General features: G+C 37.1%; 1 protein-coding gene across 1 annotated transcript; it reads right to left on the bottom strand.

Moving 5' to 3' along the window:
• Nucleotides 1-11: 11 nt before the first annotated feature.
• On the bottom strand, nucleotides 12-19,240 carry si:ch211-161c3.6 (high mobility group protein HMGI-C). The gene is made up of 6 exons (XM_032549114.1): nucleotides 18,756-19,240; nucleotides 15,457-15,626; nucleotides 15,227-15,310; nucleotides 12,299-12,349; nucleotides 10,939-10,977; nucleotides 12-6,134 (listed from the first exon to the last, which is right to left on the bottom strand). The coding sequence occupies exons 2-6, from the start codon at nucleotides 15,559-15,561 to the stop codon at nucleotides 6,069-6,071; spliced, it is 345 nt and encodes a 114-aa protein (XP_032405005.1). The 5' UTR covers nucleotides 15,562-15,626; nucleotides 18,756-19,240; the 3' UTR covers nucleotides 12-6,068.
• Between the last annotated feature and the right edge of the window lie 672 nt (nucleotides 19,241-19,912).

The following is a 19,912-nucleotide window of genomic DNA, read 5'->3' as shown; positions in this document are numbered from 1 at the left end:
GGCAACAAATGAAGAGTGTGATATTTTTATTGATAAGCGATATAGAAGCAAGGTAACACAAATCACAACGTAAAGAATCATAACAAAATATATATCACAGGTTTGTGAGTTGTATTAAAGAAGTGGATGAGGACATATCAATAACATAACTATTACATTGTGTTAAAGGTAAGGCATTAAAGATGATTTCTCAAGTTACAGTTCAACTTTTCAATAGTTGAAACTAGATCAAGTACTGTATGTTACTATATCACTAGCAGTAAGATCACAAAACAACATTGTCCCCTTACAGAAAGAGTAAATATCCAAACACAGCTCGTGTAAAATAACACACTGACTTAGCTGGAGTTAAATTAAGAGGCACCTTTCAGGGATGACTCATTCACTTCTGGTCATATCAATATAGTGAGATGAGATGTGTGTGTGTGTGGACTACTGCAGTATTCAAAAGTTATTTCAAGATTTTATGATCCACTCTGCCTGCAGGGCTGATGGACACTTCTGGCCTTAAAAGGCCGCAAGTGTCCCTAAAAAATGGCCCAGGCTTGGTTCTCTTCAGAGGTAGTCCAGGAGGGCTAAATAAGTAAAGTCAATGCAACATTGAATAAATCGGTAATGTGGCAGCAGCTTAGGCAACGATGCTGAAATACATAAAATAAATGATGTATCAGTAAAAACATAAAAAAAAGTGTTTGAATATAAAGTAAATGGGTGATTTTCAAGTAATAAGCAATGCAAGAGGGACATGTTTGATGCATTTTTAAAGAGATTTTATAAAAAATTAATCTGTAATAATTCTCATTTTATAAGGAATACTTCAATATGTCAGCGTAAGAACAGAAATCCCAGCAAGAAAAGGTGTCCAGATATTTTGGATTAACTACTTTTAGATTAACTACTTTTTGGAGGTTTGTTATCCGCTGTTGAAGCAATTCTAAGGTAGGGTTCTGTGGATTACTTATCAGCAATCAGTATTTTATCTTTAGAAGAGAGCTGTCTGAAGATTTCAGATGTCAGACAACTGCTAACTAAAAACTCAGACACTTTTTATCAGATGTGAGGTTGCAAACACTAGTAGCTCAGAGTTTCTTAAAGATAACGTTACAAATAGTGTTAATTTAATCTAGTAATTAGTGACTACATGTTGAAAATTATTATTTGGTTCAAATTATGCTTTTACTAGAACTAACTTAGCAAAAGGGACTACATTTTGTAAATGGGTTCCTGCTCCAACCCACCTGATGACAGTTCATTATTTCCTCAGTCTGTCATCAAACACTTCAAAATAAAAGCATGACCCTTTCATTTAAATCAAGTGTGTTCAACCAAGAGGACATCTCAAGAAGGTAGAAAACCAGCAGCTCTGAAGGACTGGTTACAACATTTTCTTACACATTTTGCTTTGGGTATTGACTCTGATTTGCTGACCTATTTTAACACATTTCGCATGAATTCAGAAAAACAGGCAAGTAACTAAATTCACAAGTTCTTAGCTCTTCTTTCTAATCTCTTCTTTTACAAACTCAAGTAGTTCAGACAGTCTGCAACAGGTGCGACTCTGACTGATAATAAATACCAAATAGAATCCCCCTTAAATATCAGAACCTTCTCCTTACAGTATGTTTAGGATGATCTGATGATAATTAACAGTGGTAGTAATCTATAGTGACCACTTGGTATTTGGAGGCACTCATAGCTGAAGGAGCATTTAGTCTGTCATGGAGGGCAACAAAGAGACTTAACGACTAGATCAACATGTTGTGAGTGTTTCTGCTCACACCTAGAGCTGATCAACATGTAACCTTAAACCAGACGAGGCTGGTAATGAAACCTGGCACTGTGAACACCAAGAAAACTCTGTAATTAAACGCTATACCTTGATGATTTATTGTAAAAACCAGATCAAATACTTAAATAAAGTGACATTATCAATGATTTTTCTGCCCAATAATAACTAAAAATGTCATATTTTCAGCTTTGACCAGGGTACAAACATGCATTTATGACTGAGATTTTTGCTCTTAAGTTGACTTATTAATGAAGAAGCAACCATTTTTTTTGTCTACAGGGATATTTCCTGTAATTATCAGCCTAATTTTATAACTATATATTTTCTTTATTCTTCTTCTAACTTCACCAATATAAGATCTAAAAATTATCAACGCACCTGCAGGAAACATGCAGGTCTATAGTTCATGTCTTGGGATTTCTGCCAGCACTGAACACACCGTTAAAAAAAGTTGTATTTTATTTATTGTGAACATGAAAGTAAACAGAAACAAAACATATTACCCGGAAAAAGCAGCAAACCTCTTAGTTAAGGGGTTTCATTGAATCATTTCAGTGAAAACGAATGAGTGTTTTATGCCCAACTAATAAAATCCTCTGTGCTTAACTGAAGCTTAAATACAGTGGCTTGCAAAAATATTGAAACTTATTAAACTTTTTAGACATTTTTGTTATATTACAACCAGAAACGGTAATGTATTTTACTGGCCTTTTTATGCAGTAGACCAACAGGAGGCGATGCACACGTATAAACTGGACGGATACATGTTTTAAAATGTATTTAAAATACAAATCTGTATTTAAACCCTAATAATCTGATGTAACCAACTGCATTGAGAAGCCACCTAAACCAAGGGATTATGCCAAGGAATACTGCAGGAATAAAGTTGTGGAGAAGCGTAAAGCTGTAAAGTTATTAAACAACACCCCAAGCTTTAAACTTCTCACAGAGATCAGTTCAGTTCATAATCTGTAAATAGAGTATGGCACAACTTCAAATCTACCAAAACATGGCCTAAACCGCCATGCGGGGCGAGGAAAGCAGGAGCTGCAGAGATCCAGAGAGCGATGTGGCAAAAGTACAAAACCGAAGTTCAGAGAAGCTCTCCCTTGAGAAGTTCTCTCTTGAACTAAATGGTAAAGAAAACATGCAAAGCTGGCAAAAAACATACTTTAAAAGCCTGCACCAGTAATCGCAGTAAAAAGTGATTCTTCATCTTCTAATTTCTTCACTGTGTTGGTCAAAAACATAAAGTCCAAATAAAACACACTGAAACTTGACAAAGTATGAATAAGTTTAAAAGGTTATGAAGAGTTTTGCAAGGCACTGTATGTTCAGAAGCAAATATTATCCTTTAAAGCAAAAAACTCTATAAGGCCCAACCTTTTTCACCTTGAAGTAGTAAAAAAAATGAACTCATAAGCAATAAAACACACTATCAGTTGAGTACAATCCTGTCGTGTTATTGTAGCACAATTGGGTCAAGTACATGCAAACATTGAGGTTCATCTAATGTATTTCAGCACGTTGCGGCTATTTTGCTGCCAAGAATTAAGTGTCACACATACATTTTACAGTGTAAGAATCAGAGGAAAAAATACATGATGTAGTAAAATAAGAAAAAGAATAACAATCCCCTCCCCATCCCACAAAAAAAATCAAAATAAAAAAATACAGGTTTTCATAAGGTACTACACTCTAAAAGGCAAGTATTTCATCAAGTTGTTGTAAACTATTGGCTGCACTTTAATTCCCAGGAGATCAGAGTCTCGCTTCAGTTTTTTTATTTTTTTTTATTTTATCAGATACAGTTATTTTTCTGAAATGATATTGATACTTTATCTGTACACCTCCGCTGGAGTGTAACATCCTTTTGTTACTTGTGTGTATTTGTTGGTTTGTTGGCATTTAGCCCTGAAACTTGTTGATTTGCATTGGTACACATGCCTGTGGTTGTGTGTGTGTGTTTTTTGCGTATACAGTATCACTTCTGAGGGAGTGAAGGATAACTTTGCAGGAGGATCTTCTGTGTTTTTGTGTCGCTGAGGTAGAATGAGAGATCAAGAAGCTGAGGCTGACTGAGGTTTTTACATGAGGTCTTTGAGTCAAGGCATACTGGTAATGTCAAATACAGATCAGAATCGCACAACAAACACAGCACCACAATTATTACTGAGTAGATATCATGTTCCTGAATAGATATGTACCTGAGGTTTTCATAAATGACGTAAGAGCACTGTTAAAAAAGTGAAATCCTGAGAGTGGTAAAAATGACACCTCAACACTGCGGTTGACTCAAGTATTTCTGAAGGTTTTGTTTTAGCTATTTCTTTTTTGTTCCAAAATGAAATATCCATTTCAACCTTTGGATTTAAATCAGTCACTTTCTGCTTGGAAGGATTTACTCAGCAGAGGTTAGGAAATAATCTCTGAAAATGGATATTTCAATTTGAAATCACACCAGCTTTCACAAAAATGAATTCAGCTTGCCATGATTATGTTGTCACATTGGTTTGAAAATATCAAGTTTAAAACAGCTGACAGAAAATGTGCTGAAACCCGGTTCAGTTTGGTTCCTTTTGTCCTTTTTTAAAAAATTCTGCCTCTTTCTTTTTGTCTTTCTCTGCGTCTCTCTCACCATTCAAGCACAAAACATACAGACATGCGTTCCCACACATGCAAAAAATCTCACAGAGACGCTCAGGACAGCTGGCAAAATAAAGGAATAGTTCCACTTTAAGGGAGAAGCATTCTTTCAGGTCTTAAAAAATGCAAGAGAAAAGATTACATTAGATGGGTTTAAAAATTTGCAATCCAGATGATTAAATTTATTTTAATTCTCTTTTACATGTAAGACATAAAGGTTAAATTGGGTGCATTTAGTTAGTGGGGTATTAAACCACTAATTATTCCATATCTTTGAGCTGATAGCCTGATATAGAGCTAGAAGGCACAGGAGGAACTTAAACATTTATTAGAAATTTTACATAGAACTCATATTCAGAGATCCACATATCTGGCTTTTCCTGATACCGATTAATACGGTTTTCTTTGCTTTTTGACCTATTGCATTGTTTTTTTTACTAAAGAATATAAGAAATAAAAGAAATAGAAATGCGTAGCAGTTTTGTTTAAAACAGGCTGCAGCTTTGAATCCAACAAAGAATGAAGGAATCATCCATTAAAGCATTAAGCGTCAAACCTAAAGGACTGAATAGCAAATAAAATAAATCTCATGAGGCCTTCTGATCTGATCAGAGCCGATTAAAGGAAAATTGGCTGATTCTGATCTCTGATTGATTAATTAGTGCATCTCTAGTTATATACACACTGCCCTCCATCTTTATAAATAATTAAACTCTATCTTTTATTGCAGAAGCATAATCTCATAACCTCAAACAATTTAGAAAAATACAACTTTTAATTTGACTATATTTATTTAGTCTGGAAAAAATATATCTTATGGTAGAAAATAATTGTTTTTAATAAAATAACCCTCAGGAAGTACTAATTATGAAATAGAATTTTATTGAATGATTTACTTTTTAAGCTGAATGTTCATTACTTATTTATAGTATTTCATTAAAGAGGCCCAATTCTTTTAGCCATCCATTCAAAACATAAAAACAAGAGAACATGTTAATCAATTAAGGTATGTTGATAATTGTAAATGGACGTAGAAGCAAGAAAATAGCTGAAATACTTAGTTCCAAAATAAAATTTTGAATGTTTTAAAGCACTGGAGTTGTGACAAATAAGGCTGGACGCTAAGCCAAGTGTATCTTGTCACCACACAGTGAGGAGGGTTGAAAGGGTTGTTGTTGTTTTTTACTTTAATGTTAAGCTGTTGAATTTCTTTTACCAATAACTATGGAGGGTGCTGTATGTTGGAGAACCTGTGCTATATCACTTTGCTGTTTTTTAAAAGGCACATTCATGTTGTCACAAGACAGGAAGCGTACGTTTTTATTTTATTTTTTGCCTCCTGTCTATATATAAAATACAAATTTTCTTAATATTCAGCAACTCTGCAAATACTTTTCCCAAAAGCTGGAACCATGCCTTTACAAAGGCTCAAACGATCAGATACTCAAAGCAACAACAAATCCATGGTGCTGTTTAGATCAGGAGAGGAAACTGCTGTCTGTGAGGATTTTCGTTTTTGGGTGTGAGTGTGTGTAAGTGTGTGTGTTCCTGATTTCCCATCACAGATAGGGAGTCAGATTGTACCCCTGTTTGCTTGAGGCCAAACACTGAGGTAGGTAGAGAAGGATCCCATCTACTCCGATTCCTCCTGAGCAGGCACCTGAGATGAGTGGCCCTCCTCGGCCTCCTCCGAAGGGCCCTGGAACATCCGAGGAGCAAAAAAAGGAGAAAGATCAGTTATTTTCTGAGCGGTGACTCACGCAGCTCAAAAGGTACTGAATCAACGCTAGAAAGAGCACGCGAGTACAAGAATGAGTGGCAAAAACTTCACGGGGCAATTGCGTGCGAGAGAGCGAGGCTCCAGCCGTCAGACCTAGAAATGTGAGGAAGACGACGGTTACATCAGGAAACCAAGAAGACAGGGGAAGAGAGCAGTTAGATCAGGTTTCCCCTCGCAACACTGACTCATTCTTCCCCTTCGTGTGCGTGCCTCTGAGAAAGGAGTCTGTCTCAATGGTTTCAGTTCTTTTAGGCGCCCTAACCTCTTTGACAAACTGCTCAGCGCAGAGGATGCGATAAGGCGAGGCGAGGGGCATCGTGTTGGTAAACGCTGTTGTGCAACACTCTCGACAAGATGGCTAAAACAGCCTGAGGTTTCTGAGAAACGCTCCAAAGGTGGATGAGACCAAAGGAACTTTATGCCATGTGGGGAATTCGGCACCAGAGTCTGTGAATTTCCAAGAATTCGCCACATCAACATGAAGTCAGTTCAGAAAAAAACAATGAAGCTTGTGCAGAGACAACTTACTGAAAGTTGTGCTTATGTACAAAAAACACTTTCTGCATTTTTAATATTAGGGGTGATTCATTTAACCTTTTGAAACTGTCACAGGTCTGGGGAATGGAAAGTTAAAAAAAAACATTCATATATTTATATTTTTTTAATTTTTAACTTAAAACAAGTTTTTAAAACTTTTTTTTTACATTAATAATTTGCTGCTTCACTTTTAGATATTCACACATTTACTAATTTAGTTGTTTTTTTTACTTTTTTGCTAAGCTTAGTAAAAGTAAATTAAATATATCACAAACATCCAAGATTAAAGGTGGAAATGTGAAATGAAGAGGAGGGCTAATTTTTGTTGAACTTTGTTTTCTGATCTTTGTACATCAGTTCAGGTAAAAACAACACTTTATGTCACAAACAATTTATTAGCAAGCAACTTTAAAATCTTGTATTGCTAAAATAAGGTTATGTCTGGTTTTACTAGTGCTGATTAACTCACAGTCCATACAGCATGACACTAACATAGACATAACCTCTGGAAAAACCTTTTAAAATGATCCGTTTCTCTGATTTTACTCTTTATAGACATATGTTTGAGTAAAATTAACACTGTTCTTTTATTCTATGAACTACTGACAACATGTCTCCAAAGCTCCACGCAAAAATTTAGTATTTATTTGCAGAAAATGAAAAATGGTCAAAATAAGCAAAAAGATGCAGATGCTTTCACACCTCAAATAATGCAAAGAAAACAAGTTCAGTGTTCATTTAGAAACAACAAAACTAATGTTTTAACTCAGGAAGAATTCAGAAATCAATATTTGGTGGAATAACCAGGAGGTTTTCAATGGGGTTCAGTGCAAGTGGGCTCTAAGTTTTTTCTACAGCTGTATTTATAGTAAAATAGAAGAGACAATATCTCAATAAATGCCAGCATTCTTTTATTTTTTGTCATTTATATTCACGAACCGCTTTAATTCTGGATTTCAGTAGGAAGTGTCACAAAAATATTATTAGACTTATCTGGTCACCTTTGGAAAACTTTCTTGCATCCCTACACAAAATGATCAGTAAAACCAGAAAGTCAATGAAATATTGTGACATTTATACATGCCCTTATCTTTATTATAAAATAAACCAAACACACAGCATAAAACATGAGTGAGGATGTATTACAGGGTGATACCCTGAAGCAGATGGCAGGAGATTAACAAAAATCCCACAGGAGAGATGATCTGCCTCTTCATCCACCTCTGCTTAGAAGCAGTTTCAGAGGGAAGTGAGATGAACCCAGACTATTAACTATTAACAAGTAAACTGTTAACTAACATGTGAGTCTGGTTAACAGGTGACTTTTTGACGCTTTAATCATTGTAATGCAACAACCCGAGGCTCCTGGTGGCTTAATGGATAAAAAGCCCAGGCGCATTTTTCCTGTCTTTCATTATCAGGATTTAAGGGAGATGTTTCTGGAGCGGCACAACATTTCCAGTAATTTTACAAAGATTTACTTGTTAATGTTCTTCAGTTGAACCCCTGAATATTGAGGGATGATTACAGCATTTTTTTAAGGGTTTTAAATTAGTGGTAGACATTAGACCTAAACCTCAGATTAACCACTGACATTTAACCAAGCTCTCTTTTTTTGCTGTACTTGTGCCAGTCATGAACCGGTTACCGTTATTGAGGCCTAGCAAACTGCTGTTTCAAAACTACTAGCATCTCTGTTTAGATACTAGTATCTAAACAGAGATACTGTTTAGATACTACTGAACAGTATCTCCTGTTTTGTTGTTTCAAAACAGGAGATGCGGTTTTATCTCCTTTTCATTAGATAAAACACAAGATGTAAAAGTGAACAAAGTTTTCTTTAACTGCATAGAGCACAGAGTTACAAAGTATTGCCCCTCTCCCACCTGTTGCTAGCTACTACACCTTTTTCTTGCTCAAAGGAAAAACAAATACAGCCATAAAACACAGTGTGGAAACTAAAAGCATCCACCACACTTATGAAGGTAAAGCTGTTTTAAAACTATAGCTGGCCAAGGCTCTCTCAGAGCAGACAGACTGACTGATTAACCAGCTTATAAAGCAGAGCAGCAAATACAAAATCTGCAGAACAAGCCCTTAAAAAACACAACATGCGACATGTTTGTCTTTTCATCAAAATCAAATAAAAATAAAAAGTTTATAATTGCAGTAATAATGTCAGATCAGACTGGCGATTTCCAAAAATGTCAGCATGAGATTTCCCCCAAAAGGTGATTTTTTAAAAAACCTCTAAAATTTTTAAATGATTAAATCAATGAGCAATTAAATGACTCAAAGTATCACATTTAAAAAAAGGAAAGCTAATATTTAAATTGTGAAGACAGTTTTGTGTTCTAGTCTCAGCAATCATATCATGACTACTCATGTTTCTGTATTAGTATTATGTTTAAAGTGAACTGATATGAATCAGATGGACCAAACAACAGCCTACTTTCATAACTTATCATTTGATTCTCTATCTCTACAGTGCACCTTATGCACTTGCTCTATTATGTTTTTTATGCATTTATTAAAATACTTCTATATGCAATACTTTCTAAGTATTTTTATGTTTTGTTTTTCAGAAAAAAAACAAACAAATAATTGTAGCCAAATATTTGTATAAACTGTTTTCTTAATGTCTGGCATGAAATTAATCAAAGTTTAACGTCAAACAAGAAGATGTCTGTCAATATCTAGATGCCTGAAGGTGCAACATTCAGTTGTTACAGGCAGAATGGGAGTGTCTAGCTATAATAAAATTTAGGAAGAAGATGGATTCTCTTTTTTCTTGTATGAAATCAGCTTGCATAAATCCCAGGACATAAATAAAAGATCTTGTGAAGATGCTGGGTGAAGATGGTAAGAGAGCCATTATGGAGAATGAAATCAGTCCTGTATCTATGTGGGCTGAAAGGCCACTCTGCAAGGAAGAAGCCAATACTCCAAAAGCAACATAGGAAGCCAGATAGCAGCCTGCACAAAAGCTGTAGTTTTTGGAGAAATTACCTTGAAGAAACAAAAGCATCAATACCTTTTGAGGAAAGAAAATAGAAACTTGCAAATTTGAGAACATCCCAAACTGTGGGGTACAGTTGGGGAATCTAACAACATTATGATTTTTTGCCTGACAAAGGAAGGACTGGTGAACTTTATAAAATACATGACGTGGAAATATTGACGCACATCACAAGATATCTGAGGTAAAGCATCTTCCAAAAGGATCAATGACCCTAAGCATGCCACCAAATTAGAGACGGAGTGGCTTAAGGATGGAGTGGCCATCGCAAAATGTGTTTGTGAGTGCACAAATCTGACCCAGTCCCATCATGTCAGTCAGGTGGAATGGGCCCAAATTACACATAACTCTATTGTGAGAAGCTTGAGGAAGGAAAAGTTGATTGTAACAACCGCAAATGAAACAAATGTAAAATTCTCTTTAGAAATGTCGATCTCTGGCATTTAGGGAACAGAAATAATTTTGCAAATCCTGACATAAACAGGAAAAACGTTTTGACTGATTTAATGCCAAACAGTAAGAAAAAAATGTTGTCTTTATAAGCTGCACATGTAAATATCTGTTTCCAACTGAGTGTTTTTCCTTCAGAGATGCTGCAGTTACGCAAAACATCTAAGGAGTAGTTTGATCACTAACTACCTCCGACATATATTTACTGTAACAGCTTGTAGATCAGATTGTACCTTTACAGAGCACTGGTGTGGATTCGCAGAACATAGTGACTCTGCAGCTGAACGTAGGTTTAAATGTGATCAAAGCTTGACACAAGAAGACTTGCAAACTGGCACCAGTCAAAAGGCAAACGTGTGACACAGAATGAAATTTCTGTTTAACTGAGGCGACACGCTCAAAAACTCTCTCCACCTATAGTTTGATCTGATTGTAGATGTAAGTTAGACTATAAAAGAGTGGCAACAAAAAAAATGCTGAAATGCAACTTGGTGCAGCTGCAGTCAAAGACAAGTTTACTACAGGGTATATATGGGTAGAGGCTTCAGTAATTAAGAGCAAGAGCGGCAAACATTTTGAAAATTTTATATATTAGTGGGGGAGAGAGGTTATTATTGTTATTTTATTATTTTTGCCAAACAACTAGGCTTTAATGCCTTAAAGAGCTGCATTAAAACAAAACTAGACCACCCTGTTACACCTTTTCATTTTCCTCACCTGCTGCTCTTCAGTCACTTCTGGAACAACTTTCCGGGGCTGTAAAACAAAACATAAAACACAAGACAGTAGAAGCCATTAAAGACTGATGGAAAATGAGAGTTTCATACTGAACAGCTCCAGCACACCCACACACACACACCCCAACACACACACACACACACACCCCTGCACGCACGCACATACACACACACGCCCACACCTCCCTGCACGCACGCACATACACCCCCACACACACAAAAGCTTTAGACACAAAATGCATTGCAAAAGCATCCATACCCCTTGGACTTTCAACCACAAACTTTGATTTTATTTATTTGAATTTTATCTGAAGATATTTTTTCAAGCAGTGCAGTGAACATTCATGTTGACTGTGATACACCTAGACACAATCCAGTGCAACTATAGGTATTTAAAAGTCACATAGTTATTAAGAAAAAAGAGGGGAATAGTACAAAGATCCACTATTCATTTGGGAAATCAACACAAATCTAGCTTTTATGGAAGAGCAGCAAGAAGAAAGTCACTGTAGAAAACATTGTGTCACATAAAACTAGCTAAGCTCACCCCCATGGCAAAATATGGTAGTGGCAGAATTGTGATGTGGGGATAATTCTCATTAACAAAGACAGAGAAAAGTTGGTTTGGGTCAAATACAGGTCTATCCTAAAATAAAATCTGTTGGCTCTTATGAGTCCCCATATATCAGGACAACTAGATCAATACATATTCAAGTGTTAAAATATCCCAATCAAATGTCCAATTAAACCCAGTTGACAGGTTCTCTTTAACCACACTGGGCTGTTTTGTAAGGATGAATGGTCTAAATGTTAATTGTCTAGATGAGTAAAGCTGGTAAAGACATTCCCTTCAACCTCTTACAGCTGGAGCTGCAGCAGACGGTGGCTCGACAAAGTATTGACTCAGAGGATGAAAACAAATGGATTCCACACTTTTAAGATATTTATTCTTAAAAAACTTAGAAGACTATGTGTAATTTATTTCCATTTCACAATTCCAAATCACTCTGTGTTGGTCCACTGCATAAAATCCCAGTAAAATACTGAAAAGGTGGGGGCACTGGGCGGCCCAGTTGGCAGAAATTGTGCACCATATGCAGAGGCCACCGTCCGTGATGCGGTCGTCCTGCGTTCGATTCATGCTCCGGGACATTTACTGCATGTCTTCCCCCTCTCTCTCCACCTTGTTTCCTGCCAGTTTACAGTTCAATGAAGACCAGTAGTGCTAAAAGTGTGTGGTTGGATCTTTAAAAGTGTGAAAAAGTTCAAAGGGTCTGAGTACTTTTGCAAAAACCTGCATATTTTCAGTCCATCCATACAGGCCAGTGAGAACTCCATACCCATTTTCTCGGTCGCCCTCGTGGTCGCCTCTGCCCAACAGGCTCTACTTTCTGAGGAGAAACCAAATCAGTGGTGGAAAAAGTTTAGATTACATGCTACTATATTCACATTCCTCTCAGGAGGTTTTATGCAGAGGTAACTTTTGGAATATGCAATGTCCTTCTGCTTCCTGAATGTAAAGAGCTGCATTGATGCTGAGCAAAAATATTTTGTCAAATCCCTCCTCAGTATGTCGACATCTAGAGTACCTGCACAGATTTCAAGTACTAAAGATGCACTTACCTTTATGTAAACAACTCCACAGATAAAAAGATTGTGTCTAATCAAACAGTAAAACCTTTGTGAACTCATGTTAATGTTTTCTCTAACTGAACTTTCCACAGAAAGATGGATTTGTGTGATTGGCATGTCTAATTGCATCCACTAACTACCTCAGTCCGTTGTGTTTTAACAAGTTTTAGAAGCTAAATTGACTGACAATAATTGCTACCTCAGAGCCACTGATGCACAACAAACTAGTTTATTCACTGGAGGTTTAATAAATGCAACTCAGCAAAATCCATCCATAAAACAGAAAAAAGCCCAACTTGTTTTAAGCTACAGTTCTACCTTTTAACACGGTTCAAACAGAGAGATGTGACAGGAAGGTTGCAAACAGAAGCTCAGCATTTGAATCTGTTTATATTGCAGCTTCCACAAGTGTTCAAAGTAAACTATAACTTGATTTATTAGCATTTATCAGCAATGCAATTAATATCTGGATATTTACAAGTTAATAATCAGGTGTGAGACTTGTTTTTCAGAAAATAATTGCTTTTGTTAATTGGGTTATTTATATCTGGATTTCAGCAGAGTCCAGGACCGGTTCTTCTTAAAGTCAACAGTGGGATCACATTGAACAGGTAACACTGTCCTGACACAGCAATACATTTTTTTTTATCTTGTTGTTAACTGAATGGCAGCATTTTTGTTGCGCTTTTCCAAATTTCTCAGAACATTTATCATTTATCTATGGAGTCCCCCAAGGTTCAATACTGGGCTCTGTCCTTTTAATCAATATGTTCCTTTACAAGGAGTTTTAAAGAAAAGTGAAGAGATGATACGCAATTATATTTGTCTCTATATGCAGATGTTTTCTGGATCACTTTAGTCTTTGGTTAGTTGCATTGATAAAATAAACATTTTTAATCTTTTCTTATTAACTTTATTAATTGATGCAAAAATACACTTACAATAATGTTTATGGAGTTTCCGTCTTAAAAACAAAGAGTTCTGAAACCTTAAACACTTTTGACACTGATACCATACTATCACATGTGAAAGTTTCAGAGCATGTTTTTGTAATAATTATTGTGAAAAGTATTTTATGCTATTGTGTCATCTCTCTTTGCATCTATAGTGTACATAAATCTGAATCTTAAATGATTTTATTTCATGTCCAATGTCTCCAGGACGTTGGCTCCTGTGTCTGATTGAGTTGATTACCAGGGATGCTCTGTCCAGATTAATAAGGACGGCCACCGATAATCTGGAAATCATACGACTCGAATGAAGAGGGAAAAGGCTGCTTTCAATTATAACAGCTCAAAGCTCTGCAGAACCGTCTCAGAGATTTTAAGAGCTGCTGTGTCTTTCAATGCTGTTAAAACTGGCTTAAATTTTTTATATATATATATATATATTTTTTTTTTTTGCATTTGCTTTAATTAAGTTACTGTTATACCGTGGGGTTTAATTTTTTCATTATTATTTCTTTGTTTATTTTTAAACAAAGTGAGTGAGATGACATATGAATTAGTACATCTGTTTACTGTTACCTCAGTGTAAGTTTGAGAGTTTTTGTTTTTATTTATCCTTTTTTTCTATGTAAAGCTATAAGAAAGCACTGTTCCTCTACTCTTAGTATACAAATAAAGATGTCTTCTTTTTTCTCACTATTATTATGACAGGGAGTTTACATATTATGCTGTAAAATTAATCTGACTTTAAATATTTTCTGGCATTTTATTTACAAAATGATCCAATTATTGTAAATGCAGAAACCTGTCAGTGACTTTGGGATTTGTGATATATATATATATATATATATATATATATATATATATATATATATACAGTACAGACCAAAAGTTTGGACACACTTTCTCATTGAATTCAATGAGAAAGTGTGTCCAAACCTTTGGTCTGTATTGAGTACAGACCAAAAGTTTGGACACACAGTTGTGTCCAAACTTTTGGTCTGTACTGTATATATATATATATATATATATATATATATATACTTTCTGCAATAATTTAGTTATGACATTTCACTGAGTCAGCTGGTTTGGATAAGATTGGGGAAAGTTTCTGGCACACCTTCACTGACTCCCAAGATGCGTGGAGAAGGTCTAAAATCTGCTAAGGTGAAGATCCCAGCAACACATGAAGTGGTAAGAAACATATTGATTTGTAGACCAATTGCTTCTGGCCTTCAAACAATCCTGACAAAGGTCACAAGCTGAAACAACTCACAAGAAAATGATGACTGAGACTTCCAATCATTTCATCCTGCAGAGTGCATCAGCCAGTGGATGAAAATGCAGACCAGATACCCATGGATAACTGATTTTGTATGAGTTTGTTTTTTCTACTTTTGTATGGTGAAATATTTATTGTAACTAATCAAAATGCATTGAAAACAGAAAACGAGAAAAATCACCCAATCCCTATGTGTTATGCGACAAAATGCAAGTATTTGTATTCCAGGTTCCAAATTACAGTGAATGTCATCACATGTATGATTTCACCATCAGTTTCTGAACTATTTACAAAGGTCTGAGTTTACAGATTAATACTTTCTTGGTAAAAAAAAAATGTTGTTGATCTTTTGACGTCATGGGTATGTAGTTGTATATAAATATGAAAGTGTTGTGGTGAGTTTTAACCTTCAGTGCAGTTCTGGGGCCTTTGCTCTTGCTGCCTTTTGGTCGTCCTCTCGGCCTCTTTGGGGTCGGTGGTCCAACGGGCTCCTTTAGAGAGAGATTACATCTGGAGCCAAAGCTAACCAATCAAAAATGCATTTTCCACCCACGCTCTACAAAAAAGACAATTCAGCTATAACTTAAAACCTAAATATAACTGGCTTTTGAGGTGAGTGCAGCCTGTAAAGTTTTACCTGCTGCTGTTTCCGAGGTCGACCCCGACCCCTGCGCTGGGGCTCATCAGGCGACTGGGCTGTGCTCGACTGAGGAGATGGCTCTTTGGTCCCACGGTCGCTCATTCCTGCGTCTGTCCACCTGCTTTAGAGGGTGTTGGCATCAAAGCCTGGAGCAGAGGCCTCTGGGGCTTTAACAGTGGAAAGAAATGACTTTTAATAGCAGAAATAACAATGTCAATACCCTTTAATAAAGCGATGCAACAATCCTTGTCAAATTGCTTAATCAAATATTAGTACTTTCAATCGTCTACTTTTTGAGAGGTTTCAGACAAAGGTGTTTAAATAAGAGTTGACTGTATAACAAGTATAATTGAGAACCATGCAGGAAATGTTTCCAAGAGCAACTGTGGGAACCACTCATGCTCAAGCCTTGGCACTGGGAGCATCGGAACATAGACTCTGGCAAATGTTGAGAAACATGAGAATGGTGTGCAGAGACTAAAAGTAGCACAGATATTCACAACTCAATCTGCCATTCAAGATCTGCATCTATTGCACTGATGTCTGCCTTTCCAGCTTCCCTCTGTCAGCTGATTCTCAATGGGAAAGAAGCAAACGTTACTGCAGGTTAACTTACAGCTGTGGCAGTAACACACAAATACGCAGACAGAAGGAAGAAAACGAACCTATTGGTAAATACACAAAACTGAGAAACAATCAGACAAAAACATGTTTGAGACTGTTGTGACTGATCTGTTTTGGTATTATGTGGACAACTGTATTCATTATTTTATTTTAGTTTCTGTCAGTGGTTTGGGATTTATGTAAAGCATTGAATTGTAATCATCAACGCAATGTCAACGTTTCTTATACTGCCATTGTAAAGGAATGCTGGGGTAAGATATGTGGCACATTATTACATTTCAAATGCCATGAAAATAGTATATTTGATCAACTGGATGGACAACTATGTCTCTTGTTGTCCTCACCTGAAATTGATTTTAGTAACCAAGCTGCTGAAGATCAAAAAGAGTGATGGAAAAATTGTGATGATGATGCTGATTAAGGTTAGCCCACATTTTCCTCTCTCTTTTCCTTCTTTTCCACTATCACAAAGTGTCTTCACTATCAGTCCTGGTCATTGAAATCTAGCAGAATCAGCAAATATAGAGTCAGCAGGTGTTGGCATAACGGACAGTAAACGTTGACTCAAATAACCAAATATTTTATTGCAAAGTAAAGTTTAAATGAATGGTCCTAGAAATATTCCAAATATTTTATAGCTGAAACATTTCTCACATTGATAAAACAATAATGACTGAAATTAACATGATGTGCAGGGGTGCATACAGAAAGGTTTAAAATTAGTGGTTGAATTAAAGGATAACTAACAACTAATGAATATATTATGAGTCAATACTAGCGTAGTGTCATGCATTCCCACCAGCTTGCATTAATATGGTAAACAATTAGAAGCCTATTACAAGGATTTATTAACTACTTGGTAACATTAAATGGTGACTATACACCTCCTTGAAACTTCAGCAACTGAATATGATCCTTTATAAAGTCATATTAATAACAAAGTCTGCAGAATTGCAATTGCAAACAAGCGCTTGAAACCAATATTTGGTTGATTATAACATTTGAAGTGCCAAACTTATATTTAGTGAGCTGGACAGATTTATACCTCCCTTGATGTATACACCTGCAGGAAATTCTAGTGTCAAGGATGCTAAAGCTTGCAGGGAATTATGGGAATGCTGAGATGATGAAAAAGGAAGTAGAGCAGGGAACACCCAGGAAGTTTTGAAAGGGAAGACCAAATGGGAAGCACTAACAATCTTGGACTGGCACAAAAAACCCAAAGCTGCTGCTGAAATTTCTTATGAGCTCAACCAAAATGTATGTAGCTGAATCTGAATCTGATTGGATTGATTTTGATTAAATAAATCAGACATGTTTGTCAGGTAAAGTACAGTGAGATGACATTTGAATTAATTAAATAAGATAAATCAATGAATAAACATCGTTCAGGATAACTAAATACTCGTGCTGCTTTTATTTATAAGGGTTTCCTACGAAAAAAGGAAAACTGACATAAAACATTTGTTAAACAATCGGTGCAACTAGTTAAAGCTCATTAGTTTCTGTCTTGAATCCATATTTTATGAAAAATATTTTGTACTTTGAATTAATGGTTAGGGTTTATTGCACCAACATCGTGATTTCAATATTCAAAATAAATATCACAATGTTTTGTTTGCTTTAAGTGGTCCGTTTCCTTTTAGAAACTGTTGGATAACTTAATTATCAAAACATTTCGAAATAGCTCAGTCTACAGCTTTTTTATTATTATTATTAATTCTCTCCAGCATGCAGTGATATGGTGAACAATGCGTCCTTGTGTTATGTAACCCATACCAACTTTATTTGCAGGGATTTATGAAGTTTTCGGTAACAGAAAAAACCGAATGGGAGCCATACATCTCGCAGAAACTAGGTGTCCCAAGGTGGTCATTCACTCAGAGCCTGGCTCTGTGAGGAATGTGCCAAACGCTAATTGCCATCACAGCCTATTAAAACGGCCGCACCGAAGCAGGAAGTCGGAGTAATTCGAGAAATGCGTCCTCGCTGGACGGATTTAAAGCCAAACGAGACGCACGACGTCGCTTCGTCGTTCGCAAAACACTTCTCGGAACAACAACAACAACAACAGTACGCGCCGATCTGATGTGATGTGATCGGCGGCGCGGCGTCCACTCAGACCGCTCGGTGTTTGGCTCTCCAGTAGGGGACTGAATGTACTTTCTGCATATGGGCGGCAGTACCATAGTGAGCAGAAATACACACTAAAAGCCGAACTCGACAGTAGGAAACAAGGCGAATCCCCTGTTGAGTAGCTGGCGCGTGTTGACGCCAAAATAACAAGTAGAAGCCATCGGCTTTTACGTCTCCTTTCTTCTTTAAATTTTTTTATTTATTTTAAAAGGCAGAAAGTCGACAACATCCCCCTGCTTCCATCACTTGCGCAACCCATCTCTCTCTCTCTCTCTCTAAAGTGTGTTTGTTTTTTAGGAGCGATAACACAGCAGGTCTACATGGGGGGAGAAAATTGGGGAAATGTCGCGCTGAAGAGACGGACAAAAAAAGAACAACTTTCCATGGGACAAAAGGCAAAGAAACACAGGTGCAAAATCTCTCCTTTCAGAGCGTGCATGTATGCAGATATATAGGCTCCATGTTCAGGCTGAGGAGTCATGCAGCCACACACACTGAGGCAGACAGAGGCGGGAGCAGAGGAAGTTGATCCTTACCTTAGGTCGGTTTGCAGCTTTACCTGGAAGTTCACACACACTCCGCTCACTTTGTGCTCCTGCACAACTATGAAAATCTTAATGTATCGCCTGTCTCATTAGCTGGATTGAAATGGTAATCTCTCCCCCCCTCTCTCTCTGTTTCTCTCTCTCTCCCTCACTCACTCCCTCCCTCTCTCTCTCTCGCTCCTTCCTAATCGGAAATGTGTGTGATCCCCCAGACGTCCAGTCACGAATACCCCAGATGCAGTATAGTGGGGGGTTGCACCAGAGCAGTATGCATTGCATACTTTCTCTATTAAAGCATGTTTCAAGAAAGAACGGGGGTAGGAGGGTTGAAAACAGAGGACCCCGCCCCAAGGGCTGCTCCACCGGACCACCCACTTGAGAGGGGGAAAGAAGACAGGGGTATTACCAGACTAGAGGGTCTGGTTCCGGGGTTCACAAGGAAAAAACAGAAAAAGAAGAAGTGGGGGAGGCTGGGAAGTCCCCCCCTTCTCTACTCCCCCCCCCCCCAAAAAAAAGAAGGGAGGGAAAAGGTTCAGTTTGCTTCATAGTGAGAGCAGACAGTCTGCACAGTTTCAAGCAGAGCGTTTCACTCACTTTCCCTGCTGTTATCTCCCCACCTACATGGCCAGAGATACACAGTATCACTAACCTTGTAAGTCATAAAGGGCCGCTGTATCAAAGGGCTTCATGGGAACCTAATCTGCTGGGCTGTAAACTGTTGTGCTATTGTTTAGAGGGGGGAGAAATACAGAATGCGTGTCTTATTTAATCAGTTGTTCTGCAAACATGTGTTGTGTTTATGCGTCTCAGCTGTATTGAAACAGTTGTAACAAATGATATATTTTTTAAATGCCTCTTCTTCTCCTTTCTTCCGAGTGGGAAGCCTGTGAACAAGAACAGCTTTAGCGAATGAGAGGACGACCTGCCGTCTTCTTCCCCAAACTCTGTCTCTTTATTACAAATTGTCAAAATCATGAAATCATGCAATCATACATTGAACATTCCTTTGTGCATTCATGTCCATGTGTCCTTCCGTTGCTCCAAAACAACCATATTCCATCTACTTCAATAAACAACATCAGCCCCACCAGCTGTGACAGCATCCATGGGCCAAATCAAAACAATTCAACAATCAATTTAAATCTTAC

The sequence above is a fragment of the Xiphophorus hellerii genome, chromosome 20 (genome assembly GCF_003331165.1).
Source record: "Xiphophorus hellerii strain 12219 chromosome 20, Xiphophorus_hellerii-4.1, whole genome shotgun sequence".
In the NCBI taxonomy this organism is placed as follows: Eukaryota; Metazoa; Chordata; class Actinopteri; order Cyprinodontiformes; family Poeciliidae; genus Xiphophorus; species Xiphophorus hellerii.
Note: the sequence above shows the minus strand (reverse complement) of the source record. Positions and strands in the feature narration are given on the sequence as shown.